At 38.6% G+C, this 12,999-nt stretch overlaps 1 protein-coding gene across 2 annotated transcripts in view; it reads left to right on the forward strand.

Annotated features, from left to right (window-relative positions):
- The first annotated feature begins 888 nt into the window (after positions 1-888).
- Positions 889-12,999, forward strand: part of LOC127446689 (myc box-dependent-interacting protein 1-like) — a 45,699-nt gene continuing 33,588 nt past the window's right edge. For both annotated transcript variants that reach the window (XM_051707829.1, XM_051707828.1), the window contains exon 1: positions 889-1,282. In XM_051707829.1, the coding sequence (XP_051563789.1) occupies positions 1,202-1,282 (81 nt within the window). In that variant the 5' untranslated portion in view covers positions 889-1,201. The remainder of the gene's footprint in view (positions 1,283-12,999) is intronic.

Consider the following 12,999-nt stretch of genomic DNA (forward strand, 5'->3'; position numbering starts at 1 on the left):
AAAAGCACACAAAGTCAGCATAAAATTAATTCATATGACTCCAGTGGATAAATCCATGTTTTTAGAATCTATATAATAGGTGTGGGTGAGAAACAGATACATTTTTAAGTCCTTTTTTTTTTTTTTTTTTTTTTTACTATAAATTCACCTCCCTGTCCAGTAGGTGGCGATATGCATGAAGAATGTGAATCTCCAAAAAACAGAAGAAGAACTCTGTCCTCTTGTGAACGCGCATAGAAGAGCAGGTAAAATTGGAGATTAAGAGTAAACAAGGACTTAATTTAAGGACTTAATATTGATCTGTATCTCACAGATCTGTATGGATAACTGTTATGCTGCCTTTTTATGCTTTTTGGAGTTTCAAAGTTTTGGCCACCATTCAATTGCAATGTATGGACCTACAGAGCTGAAATATTCCACACAAAAATCTTCGTTCGTGTTCAGAAGAAGAAAGAAAGTCATACACATCTGGGATGGCATAAGGGTGAGTAAATGATGAGAGAATTTTCATTTTTATGTAAACTGTTTCTTTAAGGAGCTATTTTTACTTGATCTGACCCTAAACATTTGTTTTGTTGGTGTAACCTAATGTAGTCAGGTTGATTCAGTGATATCAAATAATGTTTTTGAGTTGAATAAAACAAGTTCATTTAGATGTTACCATATGAAGCAAAAATTTTTGGATAACATTTATTTCAGTGCACATGGTGAGAGCAATATATTATATACAGTATATTTCCAGCGTTGATAAACATAGTGTAATAAGGTGGTTGTTTTCACCTGCGCCTTTAAGAGAGCGTCTATAATAAGAGTGGAAACATAATCCGCACATTTAGAGAAGTAGCGCTCTCTCTCTTTCACTCTCTCTCATTCTTGTTTTCCAGTCTCTGTGTCGCCAGAGCATATAGCGGAATCCGTTAGACCTTGAGAGTATAACAGTTTCAACTTTTTGATAGCACCACTTTCGACTCAGTTTGTAACGGTTTAGCTTATTAATAACAACACTCCGTGTCCACCTTTACGAGTCTGACGCCACGTACTGTCTCTTTAAGAGGGGCTTGACCACTGACCTCCTGTCGGTCAGACAGTATTTCCCCATACATTACCTCTCTTCTTCCTCTGTCTCTGCTCACTCTGCGCTTTAGTTCATTCGTAACGGGTTATCTATTTATTCACTTGGGAACCTTGAAGAAACTCAAGCATGGCAGAGACAGGGAAAGGGGTCAACGCCGGTAAACTGGCGAGTAATGTGCAGAAAAGAATAACGCGAGCACAAGAGAAGGTAAGCTTGCATTAAATGACTCATATTTAATTTATTTATTTAGCCTTTGCATTAAACTGTGGCCGGCTGAAGCGGGTCTGTGTAGAGCGCTACAGATGGTTAAATGTCAAATGGTCTGAAACTGTTTACTGCAGGACTTTAACTCATGCAAGACAACAGCTGAAAGTTGAAACACATTGAAACACTGATAAGTACTGTCCTTTACTCGCTGTATGTTATGTTTGCTCGCATGCTCAGTTGCCTGCTGCGTGGTGAAGTTCACTGTCTGCGTAGGTGTCTGTGAAATGATGGCTTTCCCAGTCTCAGATCCAATCTATTTAAAATTCGTGTGGGATATTTGGAGCACCAGCTGGTTGTGAGTGTTTTTTTCAGTCAGAGTAAGGAAATACTTAAAAGCACACACTCTGCTGACATCAGGGCCGTAGCTAGTGGGGTGAAAGGTGGTAACGATTCTAGGGGCCCAAAGGTCCGGGGGGGCCCCACAACAAATTCTAAACTGTATTTTTTTTTATAGGAAAGGGGCCCAGAGCAAGATACAGTAAAGGGGCCCAGATTACCTTGCTACGGCACTGGCTGACGTATATCAATAAGTTCTGTATAATTTAATGTTTCAGACAAAAATGGTCCGTTTCTTCCCCACCAGCGAAAATAGTTACAAAAGAAGCCAAAAGTATGGTTTGTTTGTAAACGAATCAGTGTTTTTGAAGGAATTTTTCTCATTTCTCATTCTGGTTCACTTCCATTCTGAAACGACTTTTAATTTTTTTTAACAAAGTCAGTAGCTGTGTCCCAAATGATGCACTATACACTGCGCACTTACACAGTATACTATGCACACAGCCATGTAGTGTATGGATTTTCAAAGTGTAGTAACATCCCAAATTAAACACTGAACATTTTTTACTACATGGAATCATTCGCCGTTTAACACCTGATGGAAGTGACTTTTCAAGCGCATGTGAAGTGATGCCGCTAGCTTTAGGGTGTTAGCCAAACTCAGATTAACGTGCCTATATCTCAAATAATGAACATATTTACACAGTATGGTTAGATGGTAGAGCATTCAACTCACATTTGTAAGGCACTGTCTACACTGAAGTTTCGCAAGTTGCTACATTCTCCATTATTTAAAATTGTTTTGTCAGACAAGCAATGAAGCCAGGTAACTTCCGCTACGTACAGCAAGCCGCGAATGCTGAGTGCGTGATGTGTCCAACATTCCACACTCCGTTTTGACAGCTGAAGATGTATGTAATCCAGGTAATCGCAGTACACTTCTATTTGTTGCATTTTCATTGTTAACATACAACTCGTACTACTTGCGCTACTGGCGTAAAATAGTGCAGAAGTGTGCTGTTTTGGATGCACCTAATGATTGAATGATTCACTAATGAATCATAAAACATGCTCATTTGTCGCCACCTACTGGCGTAAATATGCAATCTCCAGAAATGGTCACTGAACAAATCAGTGAATTAAATCAAAATGAACAATGAATACAAATCCCCACCACTATTTGGAAAGCCATGAACACGGAGAAGTCGAGTGATACAAATAATGAAGTGTTCCAATGCAATTAGATTTGATAACTGGAACTAAGACCCCGTTTACACCTGGTATTAAGATGCGTTTCGGGTGATCCGATCCCAAGTGGTCAGCGTTAAATACAGGTGTAAACTGGGTCTAAAAACTTTTTGTGATCGGATCACAAAAACCACTTACAGAGGTAGTCAAACAGAGGTAGTCAAAAATGCATGTGACCACATCGCATTAGAGGTGTAAACGTGAATCCGTCCTCAATGAGTCCCAGACAGTAGCATAACGCAACCCCTCACCTGTCAATTAACAGCTGCGCTAAAACATAGGTTTAAACTTAGCTGGTTACAAGCAGCTTTAAAAGAAAATAATCCTACGATCAGAAAATTTGAAAAGGTGGAAACGTACACAAGCACGAGAACTTCTTCTTCAGTGTGTCTGATATCAACATGCAGGGACACAGAGGAGAAGCACACACATCTGAAGCTCCACTAACACAGGTCTAAATGTTGCGTTTGTGCTAAGATTAAATTTGTCCACTACAGTGGACAAAATGACTTACAGGTAGGAAATGCTGATGTTGTGGCAGAGTTTATGCCACAGGGTATTAATATAGGTTGACCAGACATCCTCGTTTTCCGGGGACAGTCCCGGTTTTTGGTGGCCTGTCCCCCGACTGGAGATGTCCCCGGAAATGTCCCCGTTTTTCCCGAGCGTTTATAGTGAATTATTACATTGCAAGAAAGCCTGAGCAGCAAAGCCTACCGTGTGTTGTTTATTTGGACCAATAGAGGGGGCTGCTCGCCATAGCAGCTTCAATTCATTCATCTTCCTTTACTGATTACTTGGTCGGGCCATTAAGAACTGGACCAGGCAATTGAAGAGAATTATCATCATCATCGTTATAAGCTTAAAAGTAAGGCACATACTAGCTGTTTATGTTGTAAAGTTATATTGTTATGTATTTTAAACAGGTTCTGAATTTGGTACGGTATTGTATTGCACAGTGTAAAACGTTCTTGAAAGTTTGGTCTTCATAATGTGGAAATTCCTGCACAGACCGCACAAACTATAACATGCGGGTGAAAACAAGTCAAATTAATCCCCGCAGAATCAACAGTTTTATTTTTAATCAGTATGTGTTGTGTATATCAGCGCTATCGTAAGGTGACCAGATTTCTGAAATGAAAAACGGGGACATTTCTAGTTCAGTGGTAAATATGTTATTGAAATTTCACATGTTACTTATCTATGAATTAAAAAAGGGGGACAAATTGGATGTTATGTATTTTGACCATGGTGAATGTAGTAATGTCATGAACTATAGAATATCATACTCTGTTGAATATGTCTCAATGAAATTTTGATTCGGAGGAAAAGTTGATCATTTTTAATTGTCATATGAGTTTATTCTATTCTACACTGTACACAGTAGATGCCATTGTGGCATAAAAGTGAATTAAACAAACATATATAAACAATGATTGAATATAGGAACTATTGCAGCTGACTCCACAGCACAGGGACACCCGTTCTTGGTTACTCTCTTTGCATCACTCTTCTTACTCTCTTCTAAAATTCCTTCTCTTCTCCCCTTTTCCTTCACCTTTACCTGGCACTTTCCTAAAAGTAAAATGGTAGGCTGCTAACTTGCTTGCTGGCAAACTGGCAGAGAAATTTCAAAAGATATGAGCTCACTTGAGGACCATTTCCCTCAGCATTACAACTGAAATCATATGAAACACTTACACTATGTATTATTTCAGGGCCTGAAATTAATTTCTGAATGGCTGATTGCCCCCCTTTGATGCCTCATATTGTTGGGGATTATTTCCACTTTGTAGTCATGACACAAAGATATTCAATATTGTATAATAATAATAATTATTATTATTATTGCACTTTTTCACCTAACTATTTCTATCAGTTATCTCATATGGTATATCCTATGGAAATGTTTTTCTTAATGATACCTTTTATTCTGATCAACTCTTATGCATTATGATGCTTCTTTTCAGTCACTTCTTTCCCAGCAAATCACAATGTAATCTATGCTGTAATGTGCTGACTTACATTTATTGTTGTTCTTTGCAGATACTTTATTATACATTTCATTTATTTTCCCATGTTATTAATGTTGTATTCCTATTTTAAATGCATTAATTCTATATAATACATAACAATATAACTTCTTTATATCATAGCTAGTATGTGCCTCACCTTGAAGCTGATGACGATGATGATGATTCTTTTCAATTGCGCTTGCTCACTGGTCCAGTTCTTAATGGCAAAACTGGCATGAACAAGTAATCAGTAAAGGAAGATGAATGACTTAAAGCTGCTTTAGCGAGCAGCCCCCTCTGTTGGTCAAAATAAACAGCACACGGAAAGCCTTGTTGCCAGTAGGCTTCAATAGCGGCTTTCTTGCCATGTATTTTCACTTTGCTGACTGTTTTGAACACACAGTAAAAAAGAGGACATTTCCGGGGACAGACCGTCAAAAACCGGGATTGTCCCCGGAAAACGGGGACATCTGGTCACCCTCTATCTGTCCACCACCCCCTCTCCCTCTCTCTCACACTAGTAATATTCACACACTGAATAAAGGAAGCAACTTCTCAAATATTTACTCATTTGTTGTATTAACATATACCCGAAATAAATGTAAAATAAGAATATGACATTAATAACATGGAAAAATAAATAAAAATTTATAATAAAATACCTGCAAAGAAATGTACAGTAAGTCAGTACATTACAGCATAGATTTGCACCTAGCACGGAAACAAGTGAGTGAAAAGGAGCACCCTAATACATAAGACTTGATCAAAATAAAAGGTAGTTATTAAGAAAAACAGGTCCATATGAGATATGCAAACAGTTAGGTAAAATAGTATTATAGTAATTATTATTATCATTATTAAATAATATTGAATGTATTTGTGTCATATGATAAAATGTGTTTTAGATGCTAAATGTTTACATTCTTCACTGTATTCCATGAAATTATTAAGATGCTCAAAGGGCCCCCTTTGCTGTGGAGTCAGCTACAGTAGTTCCTCATTGTTTATACATGTTTGTTTAGTTCACTTTTATGCCACAATGACATCTGCACAGCATAGAAAAAATGAACTCATTAAAGATGAAACAGAAGAGCACTAAAAATGATCAGCTTTACCTCCATGTTTGAATTTCATTGAGACATAGGCTACAGTATTCAATAGAGCATGATATACCACACTGAAAAAAAATATTTCCATGATTTGTTAACTTTATGTTTTTGCCATATTAACTTAGATTTACTAATTTCTTCAGATAACATAAGAATCTGTTTTTATTGAGTAAACTAATGGCACAATGGCAATGCACTGATATAATGTAAAAAAACATTCCAATAATTGTTAGTTTACTAGACCTTTTTATTCAAATTATTATATATTTTATTTTATTATAAAATTGTATTTTAAATGAACTCAAAATTTTAAGGCAACCTGGTTACTTACTTTTTTAAGTTTAACCAAAATAATTTCTTACAGTGCATAGTTCAGCATATTACCACATTCACCATGTTGGTCAAAATACATCAAATCCGATTTGTCCCCTTTTTTAATAAGTAACATGAAATTCCAATGACCTATTGAACACTGAACTAGAAATGTCCCCGTTTTTCATTTCAGAAATCTGGTCACCTTATATTAACAGTGCATAATCACAAACAAACCCACAGCTGAGCACAGAAGGTCCCACTCAGGAAGTGCCATTTCCACACTAAACACTCCAAATGACCAATGGCAGAGTGCGTAGTTGGACACCAGAGCCCTGCGCCCAGACTATGGGGACATTACACCAACACACATTTGATTTGAGTGACTCTGTCATAATAATGATATGTGTAAGACCAGGGTAATAGGAACTCCTTCATAAGGGAGATGTTGAAAGGCTTCAGTAATAAAGGGTTAGGTAGAGATAGTTAAAGAGATTTCCCGACAAAATTCGTAATTTCCTGTTCCTACAAACCAAACAGGCTCATTACTTTGTAATCTTGTAGATGTGTGAGTTAAGAGGTAATTAAGGATCATTGTCTGCGTCTGTCAAGGGCGTAGATTTGGCTTGGGGGGCATTTACTTGTTTGTGCGGTCTGTGCGAGAATTTCCACATTATGAAGACCAAACTTTCAAGAACGTTTTACACTGTGCAATACAATCCCGCACCAAATTCAGAACCTGTTTAAAATACATAACAATATAACTTTGCAGTGTGAAGCATTTACTTGTTTCCATTAATCGTGGTATAAATATTGGGGGGGTTATTTGCTTTGATTATTGTGGGGCTACCTACCCCCCATCCCCTCTGGAATCTACGCCCCGGCGTCTGTGTTTGTTTGTTCCTCTTCCTGTAGGGTTTGTACTCTGTCCTGCAATGCTGATCTTCCAGGAGTTTCTCTGAAGGCCAGTGATTCATGCACAGAGACATGTGTTTTTCCAGAATATTGGTCATCCAATTACAGTGTTAAATTTTGTAACTGTTAAATTTTGTAACTCTGTAACGATGGAGAAAGTCATCAAGACAGACTTTATTGTTGTTCAACCATTTGTGTACACATGGGAACGAAATGGCAGTTCTCCAACATGTACTGGTAAGGCAATAAGGCAATTGACTTAGCTTAAAGGGATAGCTCACTGAAAAGTGGTAATTCTCTCATCATTTACTCACCCTTATGCCATCTCAAACTCGTATGACTTTCTTTCTTCTGCGGAAAACAAACAAAGATATTTTGAAGGATGTTTGATGTGTTTATATCCATACAATGTAAGTCTATGGGGTCCAAAAAAAATTCACGCTCTAAAAATCACATAAAGGGCAGCATAAAAGTGATCCATACTACTCGAGTGGTTTAATCTATGTCTGCTGAAGTGATACGATCGCTTTGGGTGAGAAACAGACCAAAGTCCTTTTAATTTGATAGGTATTCTGATTTCTGATGTGTGACAACTTAATGGAATAGGGTTAAACTACTTGCCCTAATGTTGTTTCAAATCTGACTTTCTTGTATGGAACCCAAAAGGAGATATTTTGCAGAAGGTTCCAAGATGCTCTTTCCCATACAATGAGAGTTAACAGTAACCAGGGGCTCTCAAGCTCCAAAAAGGACAAAAAAGAACCACAATATGCAAGCATATGAATGGGTAAAAATATTGATTTTCCGATGTATCGCGATCTTAATTTCGACATTGAATCTTAAATCCCATGATCGATCTTTTACTTTATGTGGCAACCCCCTACAATGCAAGTAAATCACTCATATGCAACCAGATTTCATGCTATGCAACTTAAATGTCTGTGATTAAATTTGGTAAATTTTCAGATTTCACTCACCAGTGAATGAGAAGTATAGTGACTAGGGCTGTCACGATTATGAAATTTGGCTGACAAATAATTGTCAAACAAATAGTTGCAATTATGACGATTAATTGTCTGTTTTAGGGCTTTCACGATTGTGACAATTCATTGTTTCAGGGCTTTCACAATTATGACGATTCACTGTCTTACAAATTGTCATACTTCTTATGAGTGTATGTGTGCTTCATACACTGATGAGCACAAGTGAAGTGCATAACGTGATCATCTCCTATCAAGGCCACATGTCAAGGACTGGGTAGATTATATGATAAGCGAACAATCAGTTCTCATAGTCAGCGTGTTGAATTCAGGAGAAATGGATAGGAGTAAAGACCTGAGCAACTTTGACAAGGGCCCAATTGTTATGGACAGACGACTGGGTCAGAGCATCTCTGAAATGGCAAGGCTTGTGGGGTGCACCAAGTCAGCACTGGTGAGTACTTACCGCCAGTGGTCTGAGGAGGGACAAACCACAAATCGGCGACAGGGTGTTGGGCACCCAAGGCTCATCGATGCACAAGGCCAACGGAGGCTATCCCGTCTTGTCCAAACCGAGAGAAGGTCTACAGAATATGTTAAAGATGGTTACGGGAGGAATGTGTCATAACACACAGTGCATCGCACCCTGCTGCGTATTGGGCTGCTTAGCCGCAGACCGGTCAGAGTACCCATGATGGCCCGTCCACCATCAAAAACTCCTACAATGGGCACGTGAGTGTCGGAACTGGATCTTGGAGCAGTGGAAAAAGGTCGCCTGGTCCGATGAGTCCCATTTTATTTTACATCACTTAGATGGCAGTGTACGTATGCACCATTTACCTGGGGAAGTGATGGCACCAGGATGCACTGTGGGAAGACGACAAGCCGGTGGAGGGAGTGTGATGCTCTGGGCAATGTTCTGCTGGGAAACCCTGGGTCCGGCCATTCATGTGGACGTCAATTTGACACGTGCCACCTTCGTGGCAATGGTATTCCCTGATGGCAGTGGCCTCTTTCAGCAGGATAATGCATGCTGCCACACTGCACACATTGTTCGGGAATGGTTTGAGGAACATGATGAAGAGTTCAAGGTGTTGCTCTGGACTCCAAATTCCCCAGATCTCAATCCGATTGGGCATCTGTGGGATCTGTTGCTAATGTCTCACATAAATGTAAATACAGGTTTATGTTCCGGCTGGAGAAACAACGTTAGTTCAGTCAGTCACACTCACATAGTTCAGGACAGCATCGCTGCAGTCTGGGTGGCTGTTGTTTACCTGCTATAATGCTTGGATATGTTTTCTGGTAGGGTTTTTAAAGCTAATATTGCTTGTCATGCTTGTATGAATTGAAGTTAACTCCTGTGTTAACCGATCACGGTGTATGTACATTGTTGGGGGAAGTTACTGTGACATGTTTAGGCTACTAATATTTATGACTTCTGAAATTTACTTCTTGTAACATTTATATTGCATATTTAAGCAGAATATTTTTATGTTTAATAAAGTATATTTTATCCCCATCATCCCCACAATCCTCATTTTTGTTTTTATTTCATGGTGTAATTACGTGCATTGCATAGACATTAGGGATGGGCACGAGTACTCGGTTACTCGGACGTAGCAGCAATGATCGATCATGAAAACGATGATCGATAGTGATCATGCATGATGTGACTTTTCACTTAATTCGAAATCCAGTGACAATTACTTTAAACTAAACACAAACATGTCAAAGAGGGAGCTTATTTTTAATTTTGAGATTGATTACGTTGTGATTTTGAGGGGTACATTGATTATCAGAGATGTCTCATAGCAACCAAACTGATATACGACACTGCAATGCTATCGTTACAATAATCAAAAGAGAGTGTGATTAACCGTGTTTTGAACACCTGTCTCTGCAAAACGTTTGCTAAACACGTTTTATTATCATTTAATGTAAGATCTTTGACTCGTTAATGGACATTATTTAATAAAAGTGAACGTTTGTCACTGACTGTAAACCTCCTTGCCCTGGGTGGTGTCATGTTTGCATGATGTGACACACCTGCATCTTGACGAAATGAATGAAGATTTCCGCATGAGTTTCTAAGTTAGATGTCCGATATAAAGAGCGAACACTTGGACGCACGCACACACACACACACACACACTTACACACGCACACCAGGCAGTATGGCAGTGGACTCAACGTGCTGAAGCAACGCATATACAGCAGGCGAGTGTTTCAAATACTTTGACAGAGCGCAGCTAAATGGAACAGAATTCAGCGTCTTCAAAACTGAACTTCAACTTAACACGCATATTAAAAACACGATGGTTATGGCGTCTCCTGATAAGCCAAATGCGATTTGAAAATAGATAGTTCAGACAGTCACTAAAAAAATTGGTGCACGCTTACAAAGATTACTACGATAACCTGAAGGAAGAACAGACAGATGCGCGTTGTGCACATTCTTTCCAAGCTGGCAGTGAATCTTCACATAATGACAAAATATGATGCATTATATTTTGATTATGCAATCTTTTGTACATTTTGTAACATTTTCTTTTATAACAGCCCATAATGATGAATAGACAATACACTGGAACAACAAGACACAATGCAGCAGCTATAGACGTTTATCAGACATGTTATTATATATAAAGTTATGAACATGTCATTGCCCCTCAAGTACTCGACGAGGACTCGAATAATTAGTCAGAGTACTCGAGTAGACAAAATGACCAAAATGCCCATCCCTAATAGACATACTATTACAGTATTACAGTTCACTTGCATTATCAACTGAGGCTGTACAATATAATATGAATTAAGTCTTCCATTGAACTCGTATCAGCCATATCACGAGTTACACTTCTTATATTGATAAGTGTAATACAATACAAACATTAATAGTAGATAAAACACTTGAATAATAATGTTAAAATATACTGGGAACTGGTGTTGTTTGAGGAGAGTCCTCTGTTCTCTATGTAAAAGTGTTATAAGTGTAAAATTCATAAATTCTTTCAAAATATGTAAATAGGAGTGTTTTTTGTCTTCATCAAAGCAATTAATACTTAAGTTTTAAATGTTTAGTCATATAGTATCAACATGAAAATACATGTCATGACTCTGAATATCTCTCAGTCATGATCACACACAGGCGATATCCAGGTAAGCTCTAATCATGAGATTCATCCGCCAGAAGAGCAGTGCCGAAACATGACTCATGTAAAGTGTTCTCCCAACTTTTACAAGTTGGCTATTTCATATGATATCATACATATAAATTTGTACGATTTCGTGTAATCCGGAAGCAAGGTGTCAAGGAAAGGGTGGACTGGCCATAGGGAGAACCGGGACTTTTCCCGGTGGGCCGAACGGGCGGCGATAAGCTGAAACTGTCTGCTGCTTTATGCCGAACGGGCCACGACTGGCACCGCAATATGCCGTGGGGGGCCGCCATATGCAGAAAAGGACAGCGACACCCCCCCTTCTGCAAATTGCTTCGCAATTTTAAGTTTCAACCAAAGATGTCGCTAGAGAGCACAAAATTATGTAGTGAAGCTTTAACTTGGAATCTTATTATAAAATAGGGAAATATGATTTCCTTTATGGCTTTAAAAACTCATGAATGACTTGAAAAATAATATTTAAAAAAATCTAAATATTTCGAAATACTTAAAATATGTCTCGCTCGTTTCTTTCATATGTATGCAGAATGGACATTATTACTGAAATATACCCATATGAGTCCGAATTTAATCAAAATCAGAATCGAATTGAATCGGGAAATCTGTATCAATACCCAACCCTAATATAAATTTGATTCGAGGGTAATGGCAAAAGGGGAGATTTTCACTGAATAACATCTCATAATATCAGAAGGCTTGGTAGCCCATATAGTGCTCAAGTCATGTGGACTACTTTATGTTGTTTTTTTGGGAGCTCGATGGCCGCTAATCACTGTCGACGTCATTTGTACAAAATAAGGGCAAGTAAATGATGACCTGTTTCTTTAATGTTCTTCAGTGTTTTTTTAAAAACAAATTATTTATTGCTTTTGTCTGCCAGACTTTACAACATGTCTAGATATTACGTATCACCACTAATAGTTGTTTTAGTTGCATTATGTGCCTCAGGGTTTAGTCTGGCTCAAGTGTTAAGCTGCCTCTACCTCTTTAGGGTGTGAAAAGCTGGGGTCACCCAGTATATGTGTGTTTGTGTGTATACTCATCTTCATATTGATACACAGGCCATCAGTGTAATTGCTTTGATGGAAGGTCACAGTCTTCTCTTCCATCCTGAAACTCTGCACTCTCCCCTAACATTTCCCATACATCGTTTCTTCCTCATCCACATATCTATCCAAAAAGATTCCAAAAAGTAATCTTGGCCAGTCGCTAGGGAGACAATATGTCATTGTGACCTCGGAGGGTAAGACATGGGTGCCGAGTTACAGCAATTCTCAAATTAGGAACCCAAAGTGTCCTCAGCCTTCCCCTGACCTCTGCTCTGATTAGACAGACATGTCAATCAAACATGAACTATCGTGTAGCCACACCCCTCTTCCGCACTCCACCCACACACCTGTCCCTCCCAGTAGAGCGACTGAGCAGTGTGTGGTTGGGCCTATGAATAGCAAACAGGCTGTAGCTGTGAGCTAATCCCCTCAAACCCCTTGTGTGACAAACTGTGGTGTGTGTGAATGTCAACAACTGTGTTCCGGGGTATTTTTGGGTCTGTAACTGAACACCAGCACCTATCCATCAGAAGTAAAGACCAGAGCTTTTATAAAACACAGATAAACAGAC

This window comes from Myxocyprinus asiaticus, chromosome 9 (genome assembly GCF_019703515.2).
Source record: "Myxocyprinus asiaticus isolate MX2 ecotype Aquarium Trade chromosome 9, UBuf_Myxa_2, whole genome shotgun sequence".
NCBI classification, from domain to species: domain Eukaryota; kingdom Metazoa; phylum Chordata; class Actinopteri; order Cypriniformes; family Catostomidae; genus Myxocyprinus; species Myxocyprinus asiaticus.